Genomic DNA, 23,538 nt, shown 5'->3' with positions numbered 1-23,538 from the left:
TTCAATGTCCTCTTGGTCAGCAACTCCAGTGTATATTTGGCCTTGTGTTTTAGGTTATTGTCCTGCTGAAAGGGGAATTTGTCTCCCAGTGTCTGTTGGAAAGCAGCCTGAAACAGGTTTTCCGCTAGGATTTTGCCTGTGCTTAGCTCTATTCCGTTTTTTTAATCCTAAAAAACTCCGTAGTCACAGTTTTACCTTAGCACCTTATTGCAAACAGGATGCATGTTTTGAAAAAAAAAATTCTGTACAGACTTCCTTCTTTTCAATCTGTCAATTAGGTTAATATTGTGGAGTAACTACAATGTTGTTGAACCATCCTCAGTTCTGTCCATTAAACACTGTAACTGTTTTAAAGTCACCATAGGCCTCATGGTGAAATCCCTGAGCGGTTTCCTTCCTCTCCAGAAACTGAGTTAGAAAGGACGCCTGTACCTTTGTAGTGATTGGGTGTATTTTTATACATTTTTGTGTGACTTTTCAGGGGTTGCTGCAGCACCCTCAGCACCCCTACTTATTGTGGCTATGCCAATATGTGCCTTTCTTTGCTAGGCATTGGAAAACCTCCCTGGTCTTTGTAGTTAAATCTGTGTTTGAAATTCACTGCTCGACTGAGGGACCTTACAGATAATTGTATATGTGGGGTACAGAGAGTCAAGGTGTGAGAATACTTTCTGAAGGCATTGTAGATATGCTAGGAAGTGCCGAAATGGCGCCTGAAAGAAATGGCAGCAGTTTTACAGGCGCCCTACCAATTGTACTATTATGTGTTTTTTTTCGCGTTATTTGTAACTTATTTTGTACATAATGTTTCTGCAACCGTATCTTACGGCAAAAAGAGCTTCTGGATATCAGGACAGCGATCACTTACCTCGGATTAGACTAAGATTTTTTCTTCAAGAAGCACAAGACATTCTCCAAACACCCAACAGGGCCATCATCCCTGTTATTTGCAAGAGGAGGCGACGCAGGTACAGAGGACAAAGAGCCGGGTGCCTGGTCAGGACCCGGAAAAGACGTGTGGGAAAGCTGCCGTTACCGTCAATACAACTCGCCAACATGCAATCATTGGACAATAAACTAGACGAGGTACGATCACGAATATCCTACCAACGGGACATCAAAAACTGTAATATCCTATGTTTCACGGAATCGTGGCTGAATGATGACATGGATATTCAGCTAGCGGGATATTCAGCTAGCGGGATACACACTGCACAGGCAAGATAGAACAGCACACTCCGGCAAGACGAGGGGGGGTGGTCTGTGCATATTTGTAAACAACAGCTGGTGCACGAAATCTAAGGAAGTCTCTAGATTTTGCTCGCCTGTTACGACTTCCACCGAAGTCGGTCCCTCTCCTTGTTCGGGCGACGTTCTGAGCAAGGAACTTAAACGTTAGCTTTTTTACATGGCACATATTGCACTTTTACTTTCTTCTCCAACACTTTGTTTTTGCATTATTTAAACCAAATTGAACATGTTTCATTATTTATTTGAGGCTAAATTGATTTTATTGATGTATTATATTAAGTTAAAATAAGTGTTCATTCAGTATTGTTGTAATTGTCATTATTACAAATTAATTTTAAAAAATCAGCTGATTAAACGGTATCGGCCTTTTTTTGGTCCTCCAATAATCGGTATCGGTATCGGCTTTGAAAAATCATAATCGGTCGACCTCTAGTGGAGATGGAGAGTGACCGCATTTCAGCCGTGCGTAATTGGCCGACTCCCACCACGGTAAAGGAAGTGCAGCGGTTTCTAGGGTTTGCCAACTACTACCGGAGGTTTATCCGGGGTTTTGGGCAGGTAGCAGCTCCCATTACCTCACTGCTGAAGGGGGGACCGGTGCGGCTGCAGTGGTCGGCTGAGGCGGACAGGGCTTTTGGTCACCTGAAGGCTCTGTTTACCTCGGCTCCCGTGCTGGTTCATCCGGATCCCTCTTTGGCGTTCATAGTGGAGGTGGACCGAGGCTGGGATAGGAGCCATGCTTTCTCAGCGCTTGGGCACGTCACCACACACTCCGCCCCTGTGCTTTCTTTTCGAAGAAGCTCAGCCCGGCGGAGCGAAACTATGATGTGAGGGACCGGGAGCTATTGGCTGTTTTCAAGGCTCTGAAGGCGTGGATACATTGACCTTTTCTCATCTGGACTGACCACCGCAATCTGGAGTACATCCGAGCGGCGAGGAGACTGAACCCTCGCCAGGCAAGGTGGGACATGTTCTTTAGCCGTTTTGTTTTCACTCTGTCCTACAGACCAGGTTCCCAGAACGCTAAGGCAGATGCATTGTCCCGAATGTATGACACAGAGGAGCGGTCCATGGATCACACTCCCATACTTCCGGCCTCTTGCCTGCTGGCACCGGTGGTGTGGCAGCTGGACGCGGACATCGAGCGGGCGTTACGCACAGAGCCCACTCCCCCCAGTGTCCAGCTGGGCGCCTGTACGTTCCGTCTGCTGTCCGCGACCATTTGATCTATTGGGCCCACACGTCACCCTCCTCTGGTCACCCTGGCATCGGTCAGACGGTGCGTTGCCTTAGTGGGAAGTACTGGTGGTCCACCTTGGCCAAGGACGTGAGGGTTTATGTTTCCTCCTGCTTGGTGTGCGTCCAGTGCAAGGCTCCCAGGCACCTGCCCAGAGGTAAGTTACAACCCCTACCCGTCCCACCATGGCTGTGGTCACACCTGTCGGTGGACTTCCTGACGGATCTTCCTCCCTCACAGGGCAACACCACGATCCTGGTCGTTGTGGATCGGTTTTCTAAGTCCTGCCGTCTCCTCCCTTTGCCCGGTCTCCCTACGGCCCTACAGACTGTGGAGGCCCTTTTCACTCACGTCTTCTGGCACTACGGGGTACCTGAGGACATAGTCTCTGATCGGGGTCCCCAGTTCACGTCCAGGGTCTGGAGAGCGTTCATGGAACGTCTGGGGGTCTCGGTCAGCCTCACCTCAGGTTTTCACCCCGAGAGTAACGGGCCGGTGGAGAGAGTAAACCAGGATGTGGGTAGGTTTCTGCGGTCATATTGCCAGGACTGGCCGGGGGAGTGGGCGGCGTTCATCCCCTGGGCAGAGATGGCCCAAAACTCACTCCACCACTCCTCCACTGACCTCTCTCCCTTCCAGTGTGTACTGGGGTATCAGCCGGTTCTGGCAGCTTGGCATCAGAGCCAGATCGAAGCTCCTGTGGTGGACAAATGGTTTAAGCGCTCGGCGGAGACCTGGGATGCCGCCCATGTGCACCTGCAATGGGCCGTGAGGCGGCAGAATGCGCGCGCCGACCGTCACCGCAGTGAGGCCCCGGTGTTTGCCGGAAGCTGGGTCCACGGTTTGTGGGGCCATTCAAAGTCCTAAGGAGACTGAACGAGGTATGCTACAGGTTACAGCGTCCCCCAGTTTACCGTATTAATCCCTCGATCCATGTGTCTCTCCTCAGGCCGGTGGTGGATGGTCCACTCCAGGAATCTGAGGTGCGGGAGGTTCCTCCGCCCCCTCTGGACATCGAGGGGGCCAAGGGGTATGCTGTTCGAGCCATCCTGGACTTGAGGCGTCGGGCGAGGGGTACGGTCCGGAGGAGAGATGCTGGGTGCCGATGGAGGACATCTTGGACCCTTCGTTGCTGCGGGAGTTCCACAGTCTCCATCCGGATCGCCTTGCGCCTCGTCCTCCGGGTCGTCCCCTAGGTTGGTGTCGCCGCGCGTCAAGTGGGGGGGTACTGTCACGACTTCCGCCGAAGTCGGTCCCTCTCCTTGTTCGGGCGGTGTTCGACGGTCGACGTCACCGGCCTTCTAGCCATCGCCGATCCACTTTTCATTTTCCATTTGTTTTGTCTTTGTTTTACACACCTGGTTTCAATTCCCCAATTACTTGTTCATTATTTAACCCTCTGTTCCCCCATGTCTGTATGTGAGTAATTGTTTGTATGTAGTAAGGTCAGTTAATGTGGGCTCTCTTTTTTGTATTGCATTTATATATGTTGAGTAAAGTACGTTTATTTACTCATATCTGCTGTCCTGTGCCTGACTCCTCTACACCAGCTACACACAGACCTCATTACATCGCCTGAAGTAGAGTATATTGTGATAAATTGCAGGCGACACTACTTACCTAGAGAGTTTTCAGCTATACTTTTCGTGGTCGTTTAATTACCACAACAGACAGATACTGGCACTAAGACCGCACTCAGACAGCTGTATAAGGAAATAAGCAAACAGGAAACCCCTCACTCAGAGGCGGCGCTCCTAGTGGCTGGAGACTTTAATGTAGGGAAACTTAAATCAGTTCTACCAAATTTCCATCAACATGTTAAATGTGCAACCAGAGGGGAAAAAAATTCTAGATCACCTGTACTCCACACACAGAGACGCGTACAAAGCTCTCCCTCGCCCTCCATTTGGTAAATCCGACCACAACTCTATCCTCCTGATTCCTGCTTACAAGCAAAAATTAAAGCAGGAAGCACCAGTGACTCGGTCTGTAAAAAAGTGGTCAGATGAAGCAGATGCTAAACTACAGGACTGTTTTGCTATCACAGACTGGAACATGTTTCGGGATTCTTCCTATGGCATTGAGGAGTACACCACATCATTCACTGGCTTTATCAATAAGTACATCGAGGACGTCGTCCCCACAGTGACCAAACATACATACCCCAACCAGAAGCCATGGTTACAGGCAACATTCGCACTGAGTTAAAGGGTAGAGCTGCCGCTTTCAAGGTGCGGGACTCTAACCAGGAAGCTTACAAGAAATCCTGCTATGCCCTGCGACGAACCATCAAACAGGTAAAGCGTCAATACAGGGCTAAGATTGAATCATACTACACCGGCTCCGACACTCCTCTTATGTGGCAGGGCTTGCAAACTATTACAGACTACAAAGGGAAGCACAGCAGTGAGCTGCACAGTGACACGAGCCTACCAGACAAGCTAAATCACTTCTATGCTCGCTTCGAGGCAAGCAACACTGAGGCATGCATGAGAGCATCAGCTGTTCCGGACGACTGTGTGATCACGCTCTCCATAACCGACGTGAGTAAAACATACACAAGGCTGCGGGGCCAGACGGATTACCAGGACGTGTGCTCCGGGCATGTGCTGACCAACTGGCAGGTGTCTTCACTGACATTTTCAACATGTCCCTGATTGAGTCTGTAATACCAACATGTTTCAAGCAGACCACCATAGTCCCTGTGCCCAAGAGCGCTAAGGTCACCTGACTACGGACATAGCACTCACGTCTGTAGCCATTAAGTGCTTTGAAAGGTTGGTAATGGCTCACATCAACACCATTATCCCAGAAACCCTAGACCCACTCCAATTTGCATACCACCCAAACAGATCCACAGATGATGCAATCTCTATTGCACTCCACACTGCCCTTTCCCACCTGGACAAAAGGAACACTTATGTGAGAATGCTATTCATTGACTACAGCTCAGCATTCAACACCATAGTACCCTCAAAGCTCATCACTAAGCTAAGGATCCTGGGACTAAACACCTCCCTCTGCAACTGGATCCTGGACTTCCTGACGGGCCGCCCCCAGGTGGTGAGGGTAGGTAGCAACACATCTGCCACGCTAATCCTCAACACTGGAGCTCCCCAGGGGTGCGTGCTCAGTCCCCTCCTGTACTCCCTGTTCACCCACGACTGCACGGCCAGGCACGACTCCAACACCATCATTAAGTTTGCAGACGACACAACGACACAACGACGAGACAGCCTATAGGGAGGAGGTCAGAGACCTGGCCGGGTGGTGCCAGAATAACAACCTATCCCTCAACGTAACCAAGACTAAGGAGATGATTGTGGACTACAGGAAAAGGAGGACCGAGCACACCCCCATTCTCATCAACGGGGCTGTAGTGGAGCAGGTTGAGAGGTTCAAGTTCCTTGGTGTCCACATCAACAACAAACTAGAATGGTCCAAACACACCAAGACAGTCGTGAAGAGGGCACGACAAAGCCTATTCCCCCTCAGGAAACTAAAAAGACTTGGCATGGGTCCTCAGATCCTCAAAAGGTTCTACAGCTGCAACATCGAGAGCATCCTGACTGGTTGCATCACTGCCTGGTACAGCAATTGCTCGGCCTCTGACCGCAAGGCACTACAAAGGGTAGTGCGTACGGCAAAGTACATCACTGGGGCTAAGCTGACTGTCATCCAGGACCTCTACATCAGGCGGTGTCAGATGAAGGCCCTAAAAATTGTCAAAGACCCCAGCCACCCTAGTCATAGACTGTTCTCTCTACTACCGCATGGCAAGCGGTACCGGAGTGCCAAGTCTAGGACAAAAAGGCTTTTCAACAGTTTTTACCCCCAAGCCATAAGACTCCTGAACAGGTAATCAAATGGCTACCTGGACTATTTGCATTGTGAGCCCCCCCCAACCCCTCTTTTTACGCTGCTACTACTCTCTGTTTATCATATATGCATAGTCACTATAACTATACACTCATGTACATACTACCTCAATTGGGCCGACCAACCAGTGCACCCGCACATTGTCTAACCGGGCTATCTGCATTGTGTCCCACCCACCACCCGCCAACCCCTCTTTTACGCTACTGCTACTCTCTGTTCATCATATATGCATATTCACTTTAACCATATCTACATATACATACTACCTCAATCAGCCTGACTAACCGGTGTCTGTATGTAGCCTCGCTACTTTTATAGCCTCGCTACTGTATATAGCCTGTCTTTTAACTGTTGTTTTTATTTATTTACCTACCTATTGTTCACCTAATACCTTTTTTGCACTATTGGTTAGAGCCTGTAAGTAAGCATTTCACTGTAAGGTCTACACCGGATTTATTCGGCGCACGTGACAAATAAACTTTGATTTGATTTGATTAGATGTCTCCCATGACCATAATGACAACAAGCCAACAAAACACCTGTTGATATGGGAGCACAGCTGCATGCTGGCAGAATGCAGACACTTTAGTTTAATATCTTTCATCGTGGTCTAACACACTTTTACATTTCAGCCATACATTACTCCACAGCACAGTCAGGGTTCTACCTACAGTCAACCTCATCCATACTCCACAGCACAGTCAGGGTTCTACCTACAGTCAACCTCATCCATACTCCACAGCACAGTCAGGGTTCTACCTACAGTCAACCTCATCCATACTCCACAGCACAGTCAGGGTTCTACCTACAGTCAACCTCATCCATACTCCACAGCACAGTCAGGGTTCTACCTACAGTCAACCTCACCCATACTCCACAGCAGTCACGGTTCTACCTACAGTCAACCTCATTCATACTCCACAGCACAGTCAGGGTTCTACCTACAGTCAACCTCATCCATACTCCACAGCACAGTCAGGGTTCTACCTACAGTCAATCTCATCCATTCTCCACAGCAGAATCAGGGTTCTGCCTACAGTCAACCTCATCCATACACCAGAGCACAGTCAGGGTTCTACCTACAGTCAATCTCATCCATTCTCCACAGCACAATCAGGGTTCTGCCTACAGTCAACCTCATCCATACTCCACAGCACAATCAGGGTTCTACCTACAGTCAACCTCATCCATACTCCACAGCAGTCACGGTTCTACCTACAGTCAACCTCATCCATACTCCACAGCACAGTCAGGGTTCTACCTACAGTCAACCTCATCCATACTCCACAGCAGTACAGTATGGTCTAAAATCAGGGTTGGTATGGCAGATACGGCATGTACAGTGACACCATACAAATGCAATGTATTTTACACAGCATAGTTTGACTCCCAGACTGCATTTCACTTCCCAGGGTGCAATGCTCTGCCCAGGGCTGCTGGATGTCCACAGTCTGTAGATGTCCACAGTCTGTAGAACGTTGAATGAAGCTTCTACAGTGATGTTGAGCCAGATGGGAGCTGTTTGAGTCAGTAGTCTGGCAGAGTGCCAGGTCCTGGTCACGCGCATTCCACATGATATCGACTTGCGTTCCATTACTTCTAGAGACACAAAGGAATTCTCCGGTTGGAACGTTATTGAATATTTATGATAACAACATCCTAAAGGTTGATTCTATACTTAGTTTGACAAGTTTATTTGACCTGTAATATAACTTTTTGAAGTTTTCGTCCAACGTTCGCCTGGATCTGCACGAGCGTTTGGATATGTGTACTAAACGTGCTAACAAAAGTAGCTATTTGGACATAAATAATAGACATTATCGAACAAAACAACAATTTATTGTGGAACTAGGATTCCCGGGAGTGCATTCTGATGAAGATCATCAAAGGTAAGGGAATATTTATCATGTAATTTCGTATTTCTGTTGACTCCAACATGGCGGAGAAATGTTGTTTCTATCTGAGCGCCGTCTCAGATTATTGCATGGTTTGCTTTTTCCGTAAAGGTTTTTTGAAATCTGACACAGCGGTTGCATTAAGAACAAGTGTATCTTTAATTCTATGTAAAACATGTATCTTTCATCAAAGTTTATGATGAGTATTTCTGTTATTTGACGTGGCTCTGCAATTTCTCCGGATATTTTGGAGGCATTTCTGAACATGGCGCCAATGTAAACTGAGATTTTTGGATATAAATATGCACATTATCGAACAAAACATACATGTATTGTGTAACATGATGTCCTATGAGTGTCATCTGATGAAGATCATCAAAGGTTAGTGATTCATTTTATCTCTATTTCTGCTTTTTGTGACTCCTATCTTTGGCTGGGAAAATGGCTGTGTGTTTTTTGGACTTGGCGGTGATCTAACATAATCATATGTTGTGCTTTCACTGTAAATCATTTTTAAAATCGGACACGGTGGGTAGATTAACAAGATGTTTATTTTTCATTTGCTGTATTGGACTTGTTAACGTGTGAAAGTTACATATTTCTAAAAAATATTTTTGAATTTCCCGCCCTGCCTTTTCAGCGGAATGTTGTCAGGGGTCCTAGAAAGGTTTAAGTAAGGGTTAAGGTTAGGGACATACCAAGGATCCCAGATAGCATATTGCTAAATATATTGTGGTCAAGTTATGAGTACATTTCACATTACTTTTGGGTTATGTAATGATATTATGATGCTCACATGATTGTCATGCTGAATATATGTTCATGTCATTGTCACTAAAAAATAGTTTAGTTTTGGAACTAAACTTCCCTTACATTGCACTGCTTTGTAACACATCACATTTTGCTTAGTTGTTTCGGTGGGCTGGCCCTCATCTGCTCTATAATCAAAATATTCCCATAGTTTGCTTCTGCAGCCAGTTTTGTCAACAAGCTGCGGGTGTGGAGGTATGATGTTTCAGAAGAAGCCATGCTGTCAGCATTTCCTGTCTCCTCTCGCTTGTTTGTCAAAAGTGGCTCACGCTGTGTCAGCTGCATGCTCAAGCGCAAGTAGCCTGGTTAGCTAACTACTGCCCCCTTCAGAATATTCAGTCAAATTACTAGTCAGACTTGATCCTCTCAATCCATATATGACGCCAGACACATTTGACAGAAGTACCGAAAGGAACAAAAATTATAGTACCAAACCGTTTTTCATGTTCAAGTATCGAAAAAGTACAGAAGTTTCAGTATGCCGTGCAACACTAGTACAGTCAACCTCATCATCTTGGACCCAGGACTACAGAGACTATATACTACAGTCAGTCCGGTCAGCTTTCACATAGAGCACTATTCAGCTAGTCACATGCACTGTTCTATTAACATCCAGGAACTGGTGGTTGCTGCTGTGCTGTGTGTGGGAGGGAGACGTTACTTTTTAACCTTCCCCCTCATTCTTTATCCATAACCAGCCTGTATGGGTACAGTCCAGGCCCAGGGGGATCCAGCAGGCCCAGGGGGATCCAGCAGGCCCAGGGGGATCCAGCAGGCCCAGGGGGATCCAGCAGGCCCAGGGCCATGGATGTGTTGGAAGTGTTACTGTTCTGTCAGAGCTGGAGAAGTCATGCAAACTGGTTAGCATAGGCATCCTGTGCCCAACCTGTGAGAACCTCAGTAGGGCAGCAGCCAACAAAACATAGATAGCAGTGCCAGTCTGAGCTCTCACTCCTTTTCTCTCAATTTCACTGTTCCACTCATGGCCTTGTGTGCTAAAAAGCGTTCCTCTCTCCATCACTCTCTGTGGTGAATACATAGCGCTAGCAGACCAGGGGACACAGCCATTATGCTCGCATCCCTGGAATACCACTTAAGTATTTTCTCTCTCCGCTCTAACACACTCATTTCCCCCTCTCTTTCTTTCTCTCCATATCTCTTTCTCTCCTTTCCCCTCTCTCTCTCTGCCTCTTAACTAGCCAGGCAAGGCCATGCCCACAGACACTCATTAATCATGGAGGATGAGCCCCCTCTCTCTCCTGCTTAGCGCCAACTACCCAGCAGCATGCCCAGCCTTCACAGGCTGGCAGAATAGATATGCTTCTCCAGAGTAGACGGGCTTCCTTCCGCTGCTGGCACAGAGCTGGCAGTCTGCTTGGCACTGATTCCCACGACTCCACAGCCACCCTTTTCAACTCCACATTCCTCTGCTGTGAGGGTGAGCAGTGTTAATAGATGTTTCTACAAGACTACAGCAGCTCCCAGCTCCGAGGTTTCAGTGTTAAAGGCCAGACCTACTGTCTCTAATAAGCACTTCACCAAGTCCCGCTTTAGCCAATGCACAGCCACCATGTACATTACAATATGGATGCATGTAGTGATAAAGGGGATTCTTTTTAACTGCATCGAGTGATAAAGGGGATTCTTTTTAACGGCATCGAGTGATAAAGGGGATTCTTTTTAACGGCATCGAGTGATAAAGGGGATTCTTTTAACTGCATCGAGTGATAAAGGGGATTCTTTTTAACGGCATCGAGTGATAAAGGGGATTCTTTTTAACGGCATCGAGTGATAAAGGGGATTCTTTTAACGGCATCGAGTGATAAAGGGGATTCTTTTTAACGGCATCGAGTGATAAAGGGGATTCTTTTTAACGGCATCGAGTGATAAAGGGGATTCTTTTAACGGCATCGAGTGATAAAGGGGATTCTTTTTAACGACATCGAGTGATAAAGGGGATTCTTTTTAACGGCATCGAGTGATAAAGGGGATTCTTTTTAACTGCATCGAGTGATAAAGGGGATTCTTTTTAACGGCATCGAGTGATAAAGGGGATTCTTTTAACGGCATCGAGTGATAAAGGGGATTCTTTTTAACTGCATCGAGTGATAAAGGGGATTCTTTTTAACGGCATCGAGTGATAAAGGGGATTCTTTTTAACGGTATCGAGTGATAAAGGGGATTCTTTTTAACGGTATCGAGTGATAAAGGGGATTCTTTTAACGGCATCGAGTGATAAAGGGGATTCTTTTTAACTGCATCGAGTGATAAAGGGGATTCTTTTTAACGGCATCGAGTGATAAAGGGGATTCTTTTAACTGCATCGAGTGATAAAGGGGATTCTTTTTAACGGCATCGAGTGATAAAGGGGATTCTTTTTAACGGCATCGAGTGATAAAGGGGATTCTTTTAACGGCATCGAGTGATAAAGGGGATTCTTTTTAACGGCATCGAGTGATAAAGGGGATTCTTTTTAACGGCATCGAGTGATAAAGGGGATTCTTTTAACGGCATCGAGTGATAAAGGGGATTCTTTTTAACGACATCGAGTGATAAAGGGGATTCTTTTTAACGGCATCGAGTGATAAAGGGGATTCTTTTTAACTGCATCGAGTGATAAAGGGGATTCTTTTTAACGGCATCGAGTGATAAAGGGGATTCTTTTAACGGCATCGAGTGATAAAGGGGATTCTTTTTAACTGCATCGAGTGATAAAGGGGATTCTTTTTAACGGCATCGAGTGATAAAGGGGATTCTTTTTAACGGTATCGAGTGATAAAGGGGATTCTTTTTAACGGTATCGAGTGATAAAGGGGATTCTTTTAACGGCATCGAGTGATAAAGGGGATTCTTTTTAACTGCATCGAGTGATAAAGGGGATTCTTTTTAACTGCATCGAGTGATAAAGGGGATTCTTTTTAACTGCATCGAGTGATAAAGGGGATTCTTTTTAACTGCATCGAGTGATAAAGGGGATTCTTTTTAACGGCATCGAGTGATAAAGGGGATTCTTTTTAACTGCATCGAGTGATAAAGGGGATTATTTTTAACTGCATCGAGTGATAAAGGGGATTCTTTTTAACGGCATCGAGTGATAAAGGGGATTCTTTTTAACTGCATCGAGTGATAAAGGGGATTCTTTTTAACTGCATCGAGTGATAAAGGGGATTCTTTTTAACTGCATCGAGTGATAAAGGGGATTCTTTTTAACGGCATCGAGTGATAAAGGGGATTCTTTTTAACTGCATCGAGTGATAAAGGGGATTCTTTTTAACTGCATCGAGTGATAAAGGGGATTCTTTTTAACGGCATCGAGTGATAAAGGGGATTCTTTTTAACTGCATCGAGTGATAAAGGGGATTCTTTTTAACTGCATCGAGTGATAAAGGGGATTCTTTTTAACTGCATCGAGTGATAAAGGGGATTCTTTTTAACGGCATCGAGTGATAAAGGGGATTCTTTTTAACGGCATCGAGTGATAAAGGGGATTCTTTTTAACTGCATCGAGTGATAAAGGGGATTCTTTTTAACTGCATCGAGTGATAAAGGGGATTCTTTTTAACTGCATCGAGTGATAAAGGGGATTCTTTTAACGGCATCGAGTGACAAAGGGGATTCTTTTTAACTGCATCGAGTGATAAAGGGGATTCTTTTTAACGGCATCGAGTGATAAAGGGGATTCTTTTTAACTGCATCGAGTGATAAAGGGGATTCTTTTAACGGCATCGAGTGATAAAGGGGATTCTTTTTAACTGCATCGAGGGATAAAGGGGATTCTTTTAACGGCATCGAGTGATAAAGGGGATTCTTTTTAACTGCATCGAGGGATAAAGGGGATTCTTTTAACGGCATCGAGTGAGTCTGTATACTTTCGTCCAATATGTGTTTGTCTTTTTAGACCCACAGTGAAACACAGAAAATCTACCGCATACTATACTCTGACATTTCTCAGCATTGAAGCATTTCTTAATCCTTCTCTCTGGGATTGTCCTCTGTTTGTCTTGTCAGTGCAGCACCTTCTCCCTCTCCCTCCCTCCCCAGTCCTGTGAGCTGGCCCATTGCCCTGGCTGCTCTTATCTTCAGTAATACTCAGCTCTACTGGAGCTCTTCAAAGACCTATATGTGTTGGAACTTTTAACGGGTTACAGAGTTAATGTTTACAGTTCATTAATTGAGCTGTATCTAAAGATATTTTCTTTACAGTTATTTACATATGTAATTGTATTAGAATTTGTGTGATGGAGATTGAGAGAACTACACACATATTTATGTTGTTTTGGATAGTATTGGATCATGCTATTGACTGCAAGTACCAGAATGCCTTGCGACAGGTAGTAGAAAAACAGAGAACGTGCCAGTTATGTACAAGTGACAAGTGATTATCCTGTCTTTCGCCAGCAACTTTCTTTTATTGTTTTGTAAAATCTAAAGCTGTTAAATGTAATGTAAACAAGTAGTATTACTAAAAGAAGCTTTCATTTCACAACCCGACGTCCCGAGTCATTACTTTGAAGATAGTTATTCTATAATAAGATGTGCTGTATAAGCTGCTGCTCTGTGCTCTCTACAATACAGCAGCATCACTGCAAACAGCACCGCATCACAGGCACAGCTCCTCTATCAGTACCTCACTGAGTCAGGCCTACAGCTTCCATAAACAAACCCATTATTTCTTATCTCAGTATTTTTTCTATCATTGCTTTCTTTTCTGGCCAATTCTCTCTTCTATAATTCATGTTGCCCTGGCTGGCCTGTGGCTGGTGTCTATACTGAGCGGTAGAGAGAGAGGAGGAAGACACGTTATGAACCATGGTGTATAGACTCTCACGTACCCTGCTCTGGAGTCAAGGCACAGCTCTCAACTGCAAGAAAGTGCTACTCATGGCCTTTCAGCCTCTCTGTGCCTATTGAGAAATAAAACAGCTCTAACCTTTGTTGGCACTTTCCTCCCTGAGTTTGAGTTAGCTACTCTGCCTGGGAGGGAGGGAGGGAGGGAGGGAGGGAGGGAGGGAGGGAGGGAGGGAGGGAGGGTGAAAGACCTGTGTCCATCCAAAACATTGTCCACAAACCTCCTTTCAACCAAGGGCCAACGGTCAAGGGCAGAGTCAGTAATACAGACAGAGAATGGTTAACATAGAGCTGTAACCTTGGACCTAGTCACTCCCTGACAGATCACCTCCACAGCCACAGGTAATCTGTCCAGAGATCACAGAGATTAGTCCCACTGACGGCTTGGTCGATTGGAAAAGCCATACATCCACACATACATCCAGCCTGGCATAGACTTCCTCTCAGACCAAAGGAATGGGGCTGCCGGTAATACACCAGGCTCTAAGTCACAGATTGACTCACAGGGAGATCATTGACAAAACGTTACACATTCCCTTGTGAACAAAAACTCAATCTCATGAGCATAAGAAAGAGAGAGAGAGAGAGAGGGGGGGGAGAGAAAATGTGTTTGTGTGTGCACGTGTGTGGGTGTGCACGTGTGTGGGTGTGTCTATGCCTCAGTTGTCCGGTGGAGATTCCTTGGAGGTCAAAAGGGCCTACATTAATAAGTAACATCCCGAGATAGAGCTGAAGCAGCCATATGTAGATCAGCCTGCTATATGTCCTTACTGTGAGGACGTATTATTTATCCTGCGTACTGGTGCAGTCTGGATATGATTGGCTATTAGGGTCCAAGCCTCCAGGGTTCTCTGTCACAATGCTGACCGCTGGCTTCTGAGAAATCATCAACCTACTTTGAATGCTAAGTGGGACTATGCTATGTTGCTACGGAAGAAACTCTTGGGAAGCTAGACCTACTTCCTTTCACATTTACAATGCATGAATGCCATCTTTATATTGAGTTTATCTGATGACCTGGATGACAGTGACAGCTCAGCAGGTACTATACATGAGTAAACAAACAATGCATAAGTCGTGGGGAATAGTGTTACTGGGTGTTGTAATGTCCACCTCCCATACACTTCCCCCAGACCCTCAGACCAACCGTCGTAGGTTCCACTCTCCAGCAGCAGGCCACTCTCCTCCAGCACACGGAACTCCTCCACACTGATGAAGTTATAGTCCACTCCAGGAACCTCCCCCTCTCTGGGCTGCCGCGTGGTACCTGCCAGAGACAACACAACAGGCACAGAGTGAGGAAAACAGACAGTTTTATGGGGCAGAGTCGAGATGCCGATCCAGCTATGTATACACAGAAGAAGGATAGAAACCATTTTCAGCTAAGCTATGAATAGATTATTCTAATGAGGGCAGAATGGAACCCATTATGAAAGTGGGAGGGGGATATGAAAAAGAACACTGCAACTGACTTTTGTTTGGGGTGACACAGTGGTAGAAGATGGGTTGTTTCAAGGAGTTCTGAGGTATGTTCATCTCCAGAGCTGAGAAGATGGGTTTTTACCCGTTTCTGTTTCAACAATAACAAACTATATAAAAGCAACAGTTGAAAAACATTCCAGACCTTTTTAATGTTTCTTCCTGTTCTTTCTTTCTCCATCCTTCATCTCTATTCTTCACCCTAAATTGCGTAAAATTGTGGTTTTCGATCTGGAAACTGCAGCACTATACACTACATGCCAGTATAAACCAAGCATGGAGCAGTCATTAACATATAATCTGCTGTAACTGTCTTTGTACTGCAGTTGACTCCAACAAGCTGGTCCTGTTAACAAGTTTATCCCCTCATCCGAAATACATTGAAACATGTATAAATACATTGAAACAAGTATAAATATATTGGAAACATTTTACGCATCAGGACAATGGCGCAGATATAATTGGGTGTTTACCTCGAGTGAACTGCAACCTGACAGGAGCCCAAATGGACTCCTTTAATACTATCTCTCCTGAACCTCCCTCTATCTCCCTCCCTCCTTTCCTCCATATTCCCTCCCTCCATCCTGTTCATCTGATAAAGTAGACTATTGTATTCTATCAGAGGTCAAATCAGAGACCAAAGGAGCAACAAAGACAGTAATATGACAATCGTTGAACAGAGAAACATAGGAAAAACGGAATACTGTATTCTTGTGTTTGCTCTTGGAAAACTGGTTTCAGGACAGATTTTGCGATAGGCTTCAACCAATATTCCTACAATTTAGTGTACTGCGATGTTGACAGTCCTGCTTGAGAGTTACATGGCTCAGTCTTTCTCATGTAACAATCTGACTCACCAGAGGGGAAGAATCAAGGATTCAGTCTGTCTTTTGAGGTAGAGGAGAGAGGATAATCAAGAACGGGTCGTTTGAAGTAGACACCAGAGAAAAGTTAGTGCTGGGATCAGGGTAAAAAGTGAGGGAGGAGAGGGAGAGGAGGGAGATGGAGGTGAGGGTGAGGGAGGTGAGGGACTGGAACAGGGAGGTGTAACGTAAAAAGCCTTGGGAGGAAATTGACTTCCAATTTAAATTTCACTCTATTCAAAAACAGCACGAGAAAACAACACTTGAACTGACTTCCATCCTTTGTTAATGTTCTCAAAAATGTCACCTTTGAAGAAATGAAACTATCGAATCAAAACAATACTGAACAGCAGCAAAAAAACGCAAACATCATTAAAAGGTATTAGGTTATTTGGAGTGGATGTAGTGAAGATGAATTGGCACTTTTCTGCAATAGGTAGCGTATTGTTGTGGAACAGCCCAGACAGAGACAGAGAGACAGAGAGACAGAGAGACAGAGAGACAGACAGACAGACAGACAGACAGACAGACAGACAGACAGACAGACAGACAGACAGACAGGCAGACAGACAGGCAGACAGGCAGACAGGCAGGCAGGCAGGCAGGCAGGCAGGCAGGCAGGCAGGCAGGCAGACAGACAGACAGACAGACAGACAGACAGACAGACAGACAGACAGACAGACAGACAGACAGACAGAGAGAAAGAGAGAAAGAGAGAGACAGACACACACACACACACACACACAGTCCAAGAAAAAAAACAATTAGTGTATCAGTTTACACAGCGAAGCGTCACCACCGTGAAACACTGCCAGCTGCTTAAGCTGCTTACAGGAAGACCATGAACACATGTAATACGCACCACTGGGAGGCTATTACACATATTCACATTGAGACCTGACCCTGTCGTGTATGGCTTCCAATAGACAACTCCTATTCCAAGAATGTGTGTGTGCCATTCAGATGGTGAATGGGCAAGACAAAAGATTTAAGTGCCCTTGAACAAGGTATGGTAGTAGGTGCCAGGCGCGTGCCAGGCTCACCGGTTTGAGTGTGTCAAGAACTGCATCACAGTTGGGTTTAACATGGTTTACAATTTCCTGTGTGTATCAAGAATATTCTGGCACCCAAAGGACATCCAGCCAACTTGACACAACTTTAGGAAGTGTTGGAGTCAAAATGGGCCAACATCCCTGCGGAACACTTTCGATACCTTGTTGAGTCCATGCCCCAACGAATTGAGGCTGTTCTGAGGGAAAATGTGGTGGGGGGGGGGGGGGCAACTCAATATTAGGATGGTGATCCTAATGTTTTGTCCACTCAGAGTAGATATTCCCTATTAACAGAAAAGCTATCTATGTTCATGGTTATGGTGTCTTGTTTCACAGGCGTAGAAAAAGTTTAATGGAAGATACTTAAATCTTCTTAAGAGAAAACTATTCTTTGGATTGAATACTTGGGGCACTTTTTCTTATACAGTTTTGTCATCCTTCTCTCTTTGTTATCTCCCAGTGAGCCTCAGAGCTTACTGCGGTGCCACTACGGATATTACTGCCCAGAGGAGAAGAGGAGGCAGAGGGTTCAGCCAAGCTTCAAGGATTATGTGGTGATTTGGACCCCTGGCACTTACTCTCCTTCCTTCCTTTTCTGTCCTTTCTCTTCCCTTCTTTCTCGTGAGTGACCTTTAATGATGTCTCTGCCCGTGTGTTCAGGAGGGGACTGGGGAGAAGTCACGCTCCTCTCTGACCTGCCATTCAGAGGGCTGCAATGAGGAGAGGCAGAGCGGGGCCAAGCAGCCATTCTGGATCCCAGGGAGAGACTCCGAGACCATTCGGGCTCCATGCATTGTGGAAGGCCATAGTCGCAGTCACACAGCAGAGGATAAGCAGCGGCTCCCTGCACAGTGAAACGCCATTCACAGTCACACAAACATCAATGGCTAAGCAGTGGCGACATGGGTCATATGCTGACCTGCACCACCAGTCAAAATATAACCCAGGAGGCGGCAGGAGGCAGAAACAAACAGCCATGCACTAGAGACTAACTAGGCTTGGACTAGGGTCAATGCTTGAAATGCTACAGTGTATGACTGTACAGCCATAGTAATTCAATATGAGCTGCGTTAGAGCCTGGCGTACTTACTTACCGTAATACATTTTCCCCTCAGAATTTGTATGGCTTTTTTATACATTATTTCACAAAACAGTATTTACCATTAATGTCTGCAGTCGTCTGTATAGCCCCTCATGATTTATATACTGAGAACATTAACAATGCATTAACTCATGAAACTGACAGACACTAAACAGTTATACTGTATCCATCTAGTGAAAACAAACATCAGCAATTTATTTAGTTGCCTGTTATTCCCAATTATTCATCAGCATTATATTTCCACATGAGAAAATCTGCCGTTCAGGAGAGGATGGGTGGCTCTCCCTCATAACAAAGTCACAAATTAGAAACGTTTTATATGCTAATTAAAATAGTGACTCAAAGATTATATAAATGTGTCCTGTAGCATTAATAAATTGTGAAATGGGGAGTAATTGCCATGTAATTCGGCAGAGTAGCGTAGAAAATCTGCACTTTGCACTTTGAATCCCGCCAATTTGCCCTTTTGTCCATTTAAAAACCACTAAGGTATAAAAATAAAAAGCTTTTCCACACCACTTATTTATCCCTGTGTTTTAAAGGCCCAGAGACACACGCTCAAACACAGGGGAGTCATTAAGGGGAGTCATTGTTTTAAAGGCCCAAAGACAGACGCACACGCTCAAACACAGGGGAGTCATTAAGGGGAGTCATTGTTTTAAAGGCCCAGAGAAACACGCTCAAACACAGGGAAGTCATTGTTTTAAAGGCCCAGAGACACATGCTCAAACACAGGGGAGTCACACTCAAACACAGGGGAGTCATTAATTAAGGGGAGGCCTTGTTTTAAAGGCCCAGAGAAACACACTCAAACACAGGGGAGTCATTAAAGGGAGTCCTTGTTTTAAAGGCCCAGAGACACATGCTCAAACACAGGGGAGTCATTCATAGTGGGTGGATTTTTTTTTTTTTTTTTTTAACTAGGCAAGTCAGTTAAGAACAAATTCTTATTTTCAATGATGGCTTAGGAACAGTGGGTTAACTGCCTGTTCAGGGGCAAAATGACAGATTTGTACCTTGTCAGCTCGGGGATTTGAACTTGCAACCTTTCAGTTACTAGTCCAACGCTCTAACCACTGCCGTTCTATGAGGCATAGAGTTGACACCAAGTACTTAGAAGGAATTAGGTTACTATGGAAATATACATTAATTAAACATAATTACATGCATATTATATTCTGGAGATTAACTTCCAAGTCCTACATATTAGTATTTGAAAATGGAGTGAGAGATCTCCTAACTCATCTATCAAAGAGTAGTTATGTGTGAAGTTGATGGCCTTTATGGTGAATGTTTGACGTCTGCTTTGTAGACCTCAGAGACGTGGCATAGAATGCCCCCAGTTAGGAGAGAAGAAGAATCCATGATTAAAAACACAGCGCCAAGAGGAGAGAAAAGGAATGAGGGACAGAGAGATGGAACGGTGGAAGTGAAGGAGTGTGATTGACAAGTCACTCTTCCTCTAATCACTCTCTTCCTTCATCAATCCAGACACAAGCGGAGGGTTCTGAGGAGGATGGTTCCAATGAATGCCAAGCACTGTGTCCTCATGGGAGAAGTAGCATGTCTTTTGGGAAAAGCAAACTGCTCTGCTGATTGATGGACACCTGTGAAGGGGGCATTTCTATCTGATGGCAGGACCAAATAGGATCGCTTGGCTACTGAAGTGCTAGTGACCGTCAGTCTTGAGATCTAAAGGTGTCCTACTCACATGGAACAGCCGTTAACGAGCAGGCAGATGTGGAGTAGACAGGAAACTCTGAGAAGAACAGAGGAGAAGCCCGGGGCGTTACTACTCACAGGGAATGGTGCGCAGGTAGAGGTTGTCCCTGATCACCTGCTGGAGCTTGTGGTCCAGCGAACCTTTCTGGAACTGCAGGCTGAGGTAGTGACGCAGGTCTGTATTCAGAACCTTGCCTGTGGAGAGGAGAAACATCTGGGTCAGCACAGTACAATGTCGGAGGGAACACACACCACACACAGGACATTCAATAAACGTAATTTAGACCATACTCAAACATTCTTAAACAGTCGGGAACTCTAATCGCATTACCACCAGTGTTCTTAAACAGTTGGGAACTCTAAACGCATAACCACCAGTAAATGAGAAAGATCCATCATCACTTTCAAAACTATCTGACAGGTACCGGTGACTGTGATGGAAAGCATGCCCCCAGCGAGAGTGTGTGTAGGAGGACAGTTTAGACATTTCTGGGCTGTGTGACAGCATTGTTGTTCGGGGGGGTTGGGGGGGGGGGGGGCTATAGGCTCCGTTGGTAGAGGAGCTGTCATGTAAGACAAAGGTGAAATATTAATTGGCTTGAATCACCAAGTATCCAGATGCATACATGAATAACAGGAGAACATAACACAATGGCTGGCAGTGTTGCTGCCTTGGAGGAACAACAGAAGTTCAGGCAGATGGAGTACGTTTGGGGGATGTTCTTCATCCTGAAGGAGGAGGGGAATTCAGGCATCCCCTCTGGGGGGGGGGGGGGGGGGGGGGGGTTTAGAGAGAGAACATTCCCTGGTGTGTGAACAGGATCCCTCTCTGAGTATCAGCTCAGGCTCCAGCGGTTTGTTCTTTAGAAGTGTGTGAGAGAGAGAGAGATGCAAGGCGTCTTCCTCAGGGTGGGGAGGATATGCTTTGACAGGACGCCAGTTATAGTGTTGCTTGCATCAATACCCATTGTTTCTCTGTTTCTCTCCCCTCACTCACAATCAGCTGTCACTGACTGCAGGGTATGTGCTTGCCTTCGTTTGGTCCACCCCTGATGAACGAAGGCCCAGTGAATGTAACAGGCTTAATAATCACTGTGGGTACTCCCCAGAAATGCACATACTGGACATAAGGACTGTCGGGGGCAGAAAGATGCATTTATTCAAAAGGAGGAAAAATATCTGAAAACTGAATCTATTGAGAATAACTCATTTTAAATGTTTAAGCAGCCCACCCTGCACATGCTTTTAAATATGAATCTTGATTGGGGAATTGAAAACGTTTAATACCAACCTTCATAGCATGATGCAGTGTGTGTCTAGGAACAGGCTCTGCTGATGGAAGCTGGTTAGCTCAATAAAGTGTAAATACCGGCAGTGATAGAGGGGTGTCGTGGTGAGATCGCCCACCTTATTCACCACTATATGGAATCAAAACAAGTCACAGCTTTTCCTGCGGTCTGATTCGTCCCCCAGGGTGATGAAAGGGACTGCCCACTGAGATGGCAGATTAGTCACATTCCACTGGTTGACTCAGACGCATACTAATATACCCCGTTCCTAACTTTCGCCTAGAGGCCCAGAGTATAGTATACATAGTTTAGATCATTAAGGTCACTGTAAAAATAGTCAATATAAATGCCTTCATTGCCTTGTAATGCAGTGGCACATGCAGACACATGGGAGCGTATGTCAAGTGCAAATGTAGTTTGAGTATTGAGTAGGGTTGCACATTTTGGGGAGAATTCAGAGGTGGAAACTTCCGTGGGAATTAACGGGAATATATGGGAATGAATATTAAGAACATTTATTTATTTATATATACCATTTATTTATCCCTCCACCACCCCCCTCTTCGGAAGACAAATATCGTAATTTTTTTTACAGCTTTTTTGCTACATATGCATACATTTTACATATACATTTTATATACATGGTACTTTTATATATAACAACAATACATTACCAAACAAACTCTTTAATCCCAACCCTCAGCCACTGTCAGCCCATCCCACCTATCACCATAGACCGACCTTGTTTGGTTTCCATGTGCCATATATTTTCAATTGTGCTGTGATGTTTCACAACATTTTTGTATCTTTCTAATTGTATATTATCCAAAGATTGTGAGCTAAAGATGAAAACCTTTCCTACGAGTAATATTATATTATTTATTGATTGGCTATAGCTTTCCAGATTGTCAATCACTGCTACTTGTAAGGTTAATTTTAAGTGCATGTTGTGATTTTTTTTAACCATTCCAGAAACATGCTACATAGGGGCAATAACAGAATAAGTGATTTTTTTTTATTTGGTCTCGTCGCAACAAAGTCTGCTGAGATTGTTGTATGCCCCATATATACAGCAGTCTGTTGGTGGCAAGAATTTTATATAATAATTTAAATTGAAAAACTCTAAGTGTCGAAGCAAGTGTAGTTATTTGTACCAGTTCACAAACCATGTGCCATGGAATTGGTACATCGAAAATCTCCTGCCATTGATTTTGCAACCTGTATGGCGCAGCTGTCAACATTTCTGTCCTCAGATGAAACTGGTATATTTTTCTATTTATGCCAGTTCCTTTCAGCCAATTTGTATCTTTAATATATGGTAGGGAAACAAGTTCCCTACCTTCTCCCTTTTCTACTTGCCTCCTCCAATTTGGATTGAGCAGATATCCCCATGCATTTTTGTTAACTGCATACAGTTGAAGTCGCAAGTTTACATAGACCTTAGCCTAATACATTTAAACTCAGTTTTTCACAATTCCTGACATTTAATCCTAGTAAAAATTCCCTGTCTTAGGTCAGTTAGGATCACCACTTTCTTTTAAGAATGTGAAATGTCAGAATAATAGTAGAGAGAATGATTTATTTCAGCTTTTATTTCTTTCATCACATTCCCAGTGGGTCAGAAATGTACATACACTCAATCAGTATTTGGTAGCACTGCCTTTAAATTGTTTAACTTGGGTCAACCGATTCGGGTAGCCTTCCACAAGCTTCCCACAATAAGTTGGGTGAATATTGGTCCATTCCTCCTGACAGAGCTGGTGTAACTGAGTCAGATTTGTAGGCCTCTTTGCTCGCACACACTTTTTCAGTTCTGCCCACAAATTTTCTATAGGATTGAGGTCAGGGCTTTGTGATGGCCACTGCAATACCTTGACTTTGTTGTCCTTAAGCCATTTTGCCACAACTTTGGAAGTATGCTTGGGGTCATTGTCCATTTGGAAGACCCATTTGCGACCAAGCTTTAACTTCCTGACTGATGTCTTGAGATGTTGCTTCAATATATCCACATAATTTTCTTACCTCATGATGCCATCTATTTTGTGAAGTGCACCAGTCCCTCCTGCAGCAAAGTACCCCCACAACATGATGCTGCCACCCCTGTGCTTCAC

The 23,538-nt window shown here is 45.0% G+C and overlaps 1 protein-coding gene across 1 annotated transcript in view; it reads right to left on the bottom strand.

Moving 5' to 3' along the window:
* LOC120059177 (membrane-associated guanylate kinase, WW and PDZ domain-containing protein 3-like) overlaps positions 1-23,538 on the bottom strand; it is a 307,200-nt gene that overhangs the window by 77,626 nt on the left and 206,036 nt on the right. Inside the window, exons 2-3 of the mRNA XM_039008028.1 lie at positions 20,217-20,333; positions 15,068-15,187 (exon numbers count right to left, since the gene is read on the bottom strand). Coding sequence (XP_038863956.1) covers positions 15,068-15,187; positions 20,217-20,333 — 237 coding nt within the window. The remainder of the gene's footprint in view (positions 1-15,067; positions 15,188-20,216; positions 20,334-23,538) is intronic.

Source organism: Salvelinus namaycush, chromosome 14 (genome assembly GCF_016432855.1).
Source record: "Salvelinus namaycush isolate Seneca chromosome 14, SaNama_1.0, whole genome shotgun sequence".
Lineage (NCBI taxonomy): Eukaryota > Metazoa > Chordata > Actinopteri > Salmoniformes > Salmonidae > Salvelinus > Salvelinus namaycush.
Note: the sequence above shows the minus strand (reverse complement) of the source record. Positions and strands in the feature narration are given on the sequence as shown.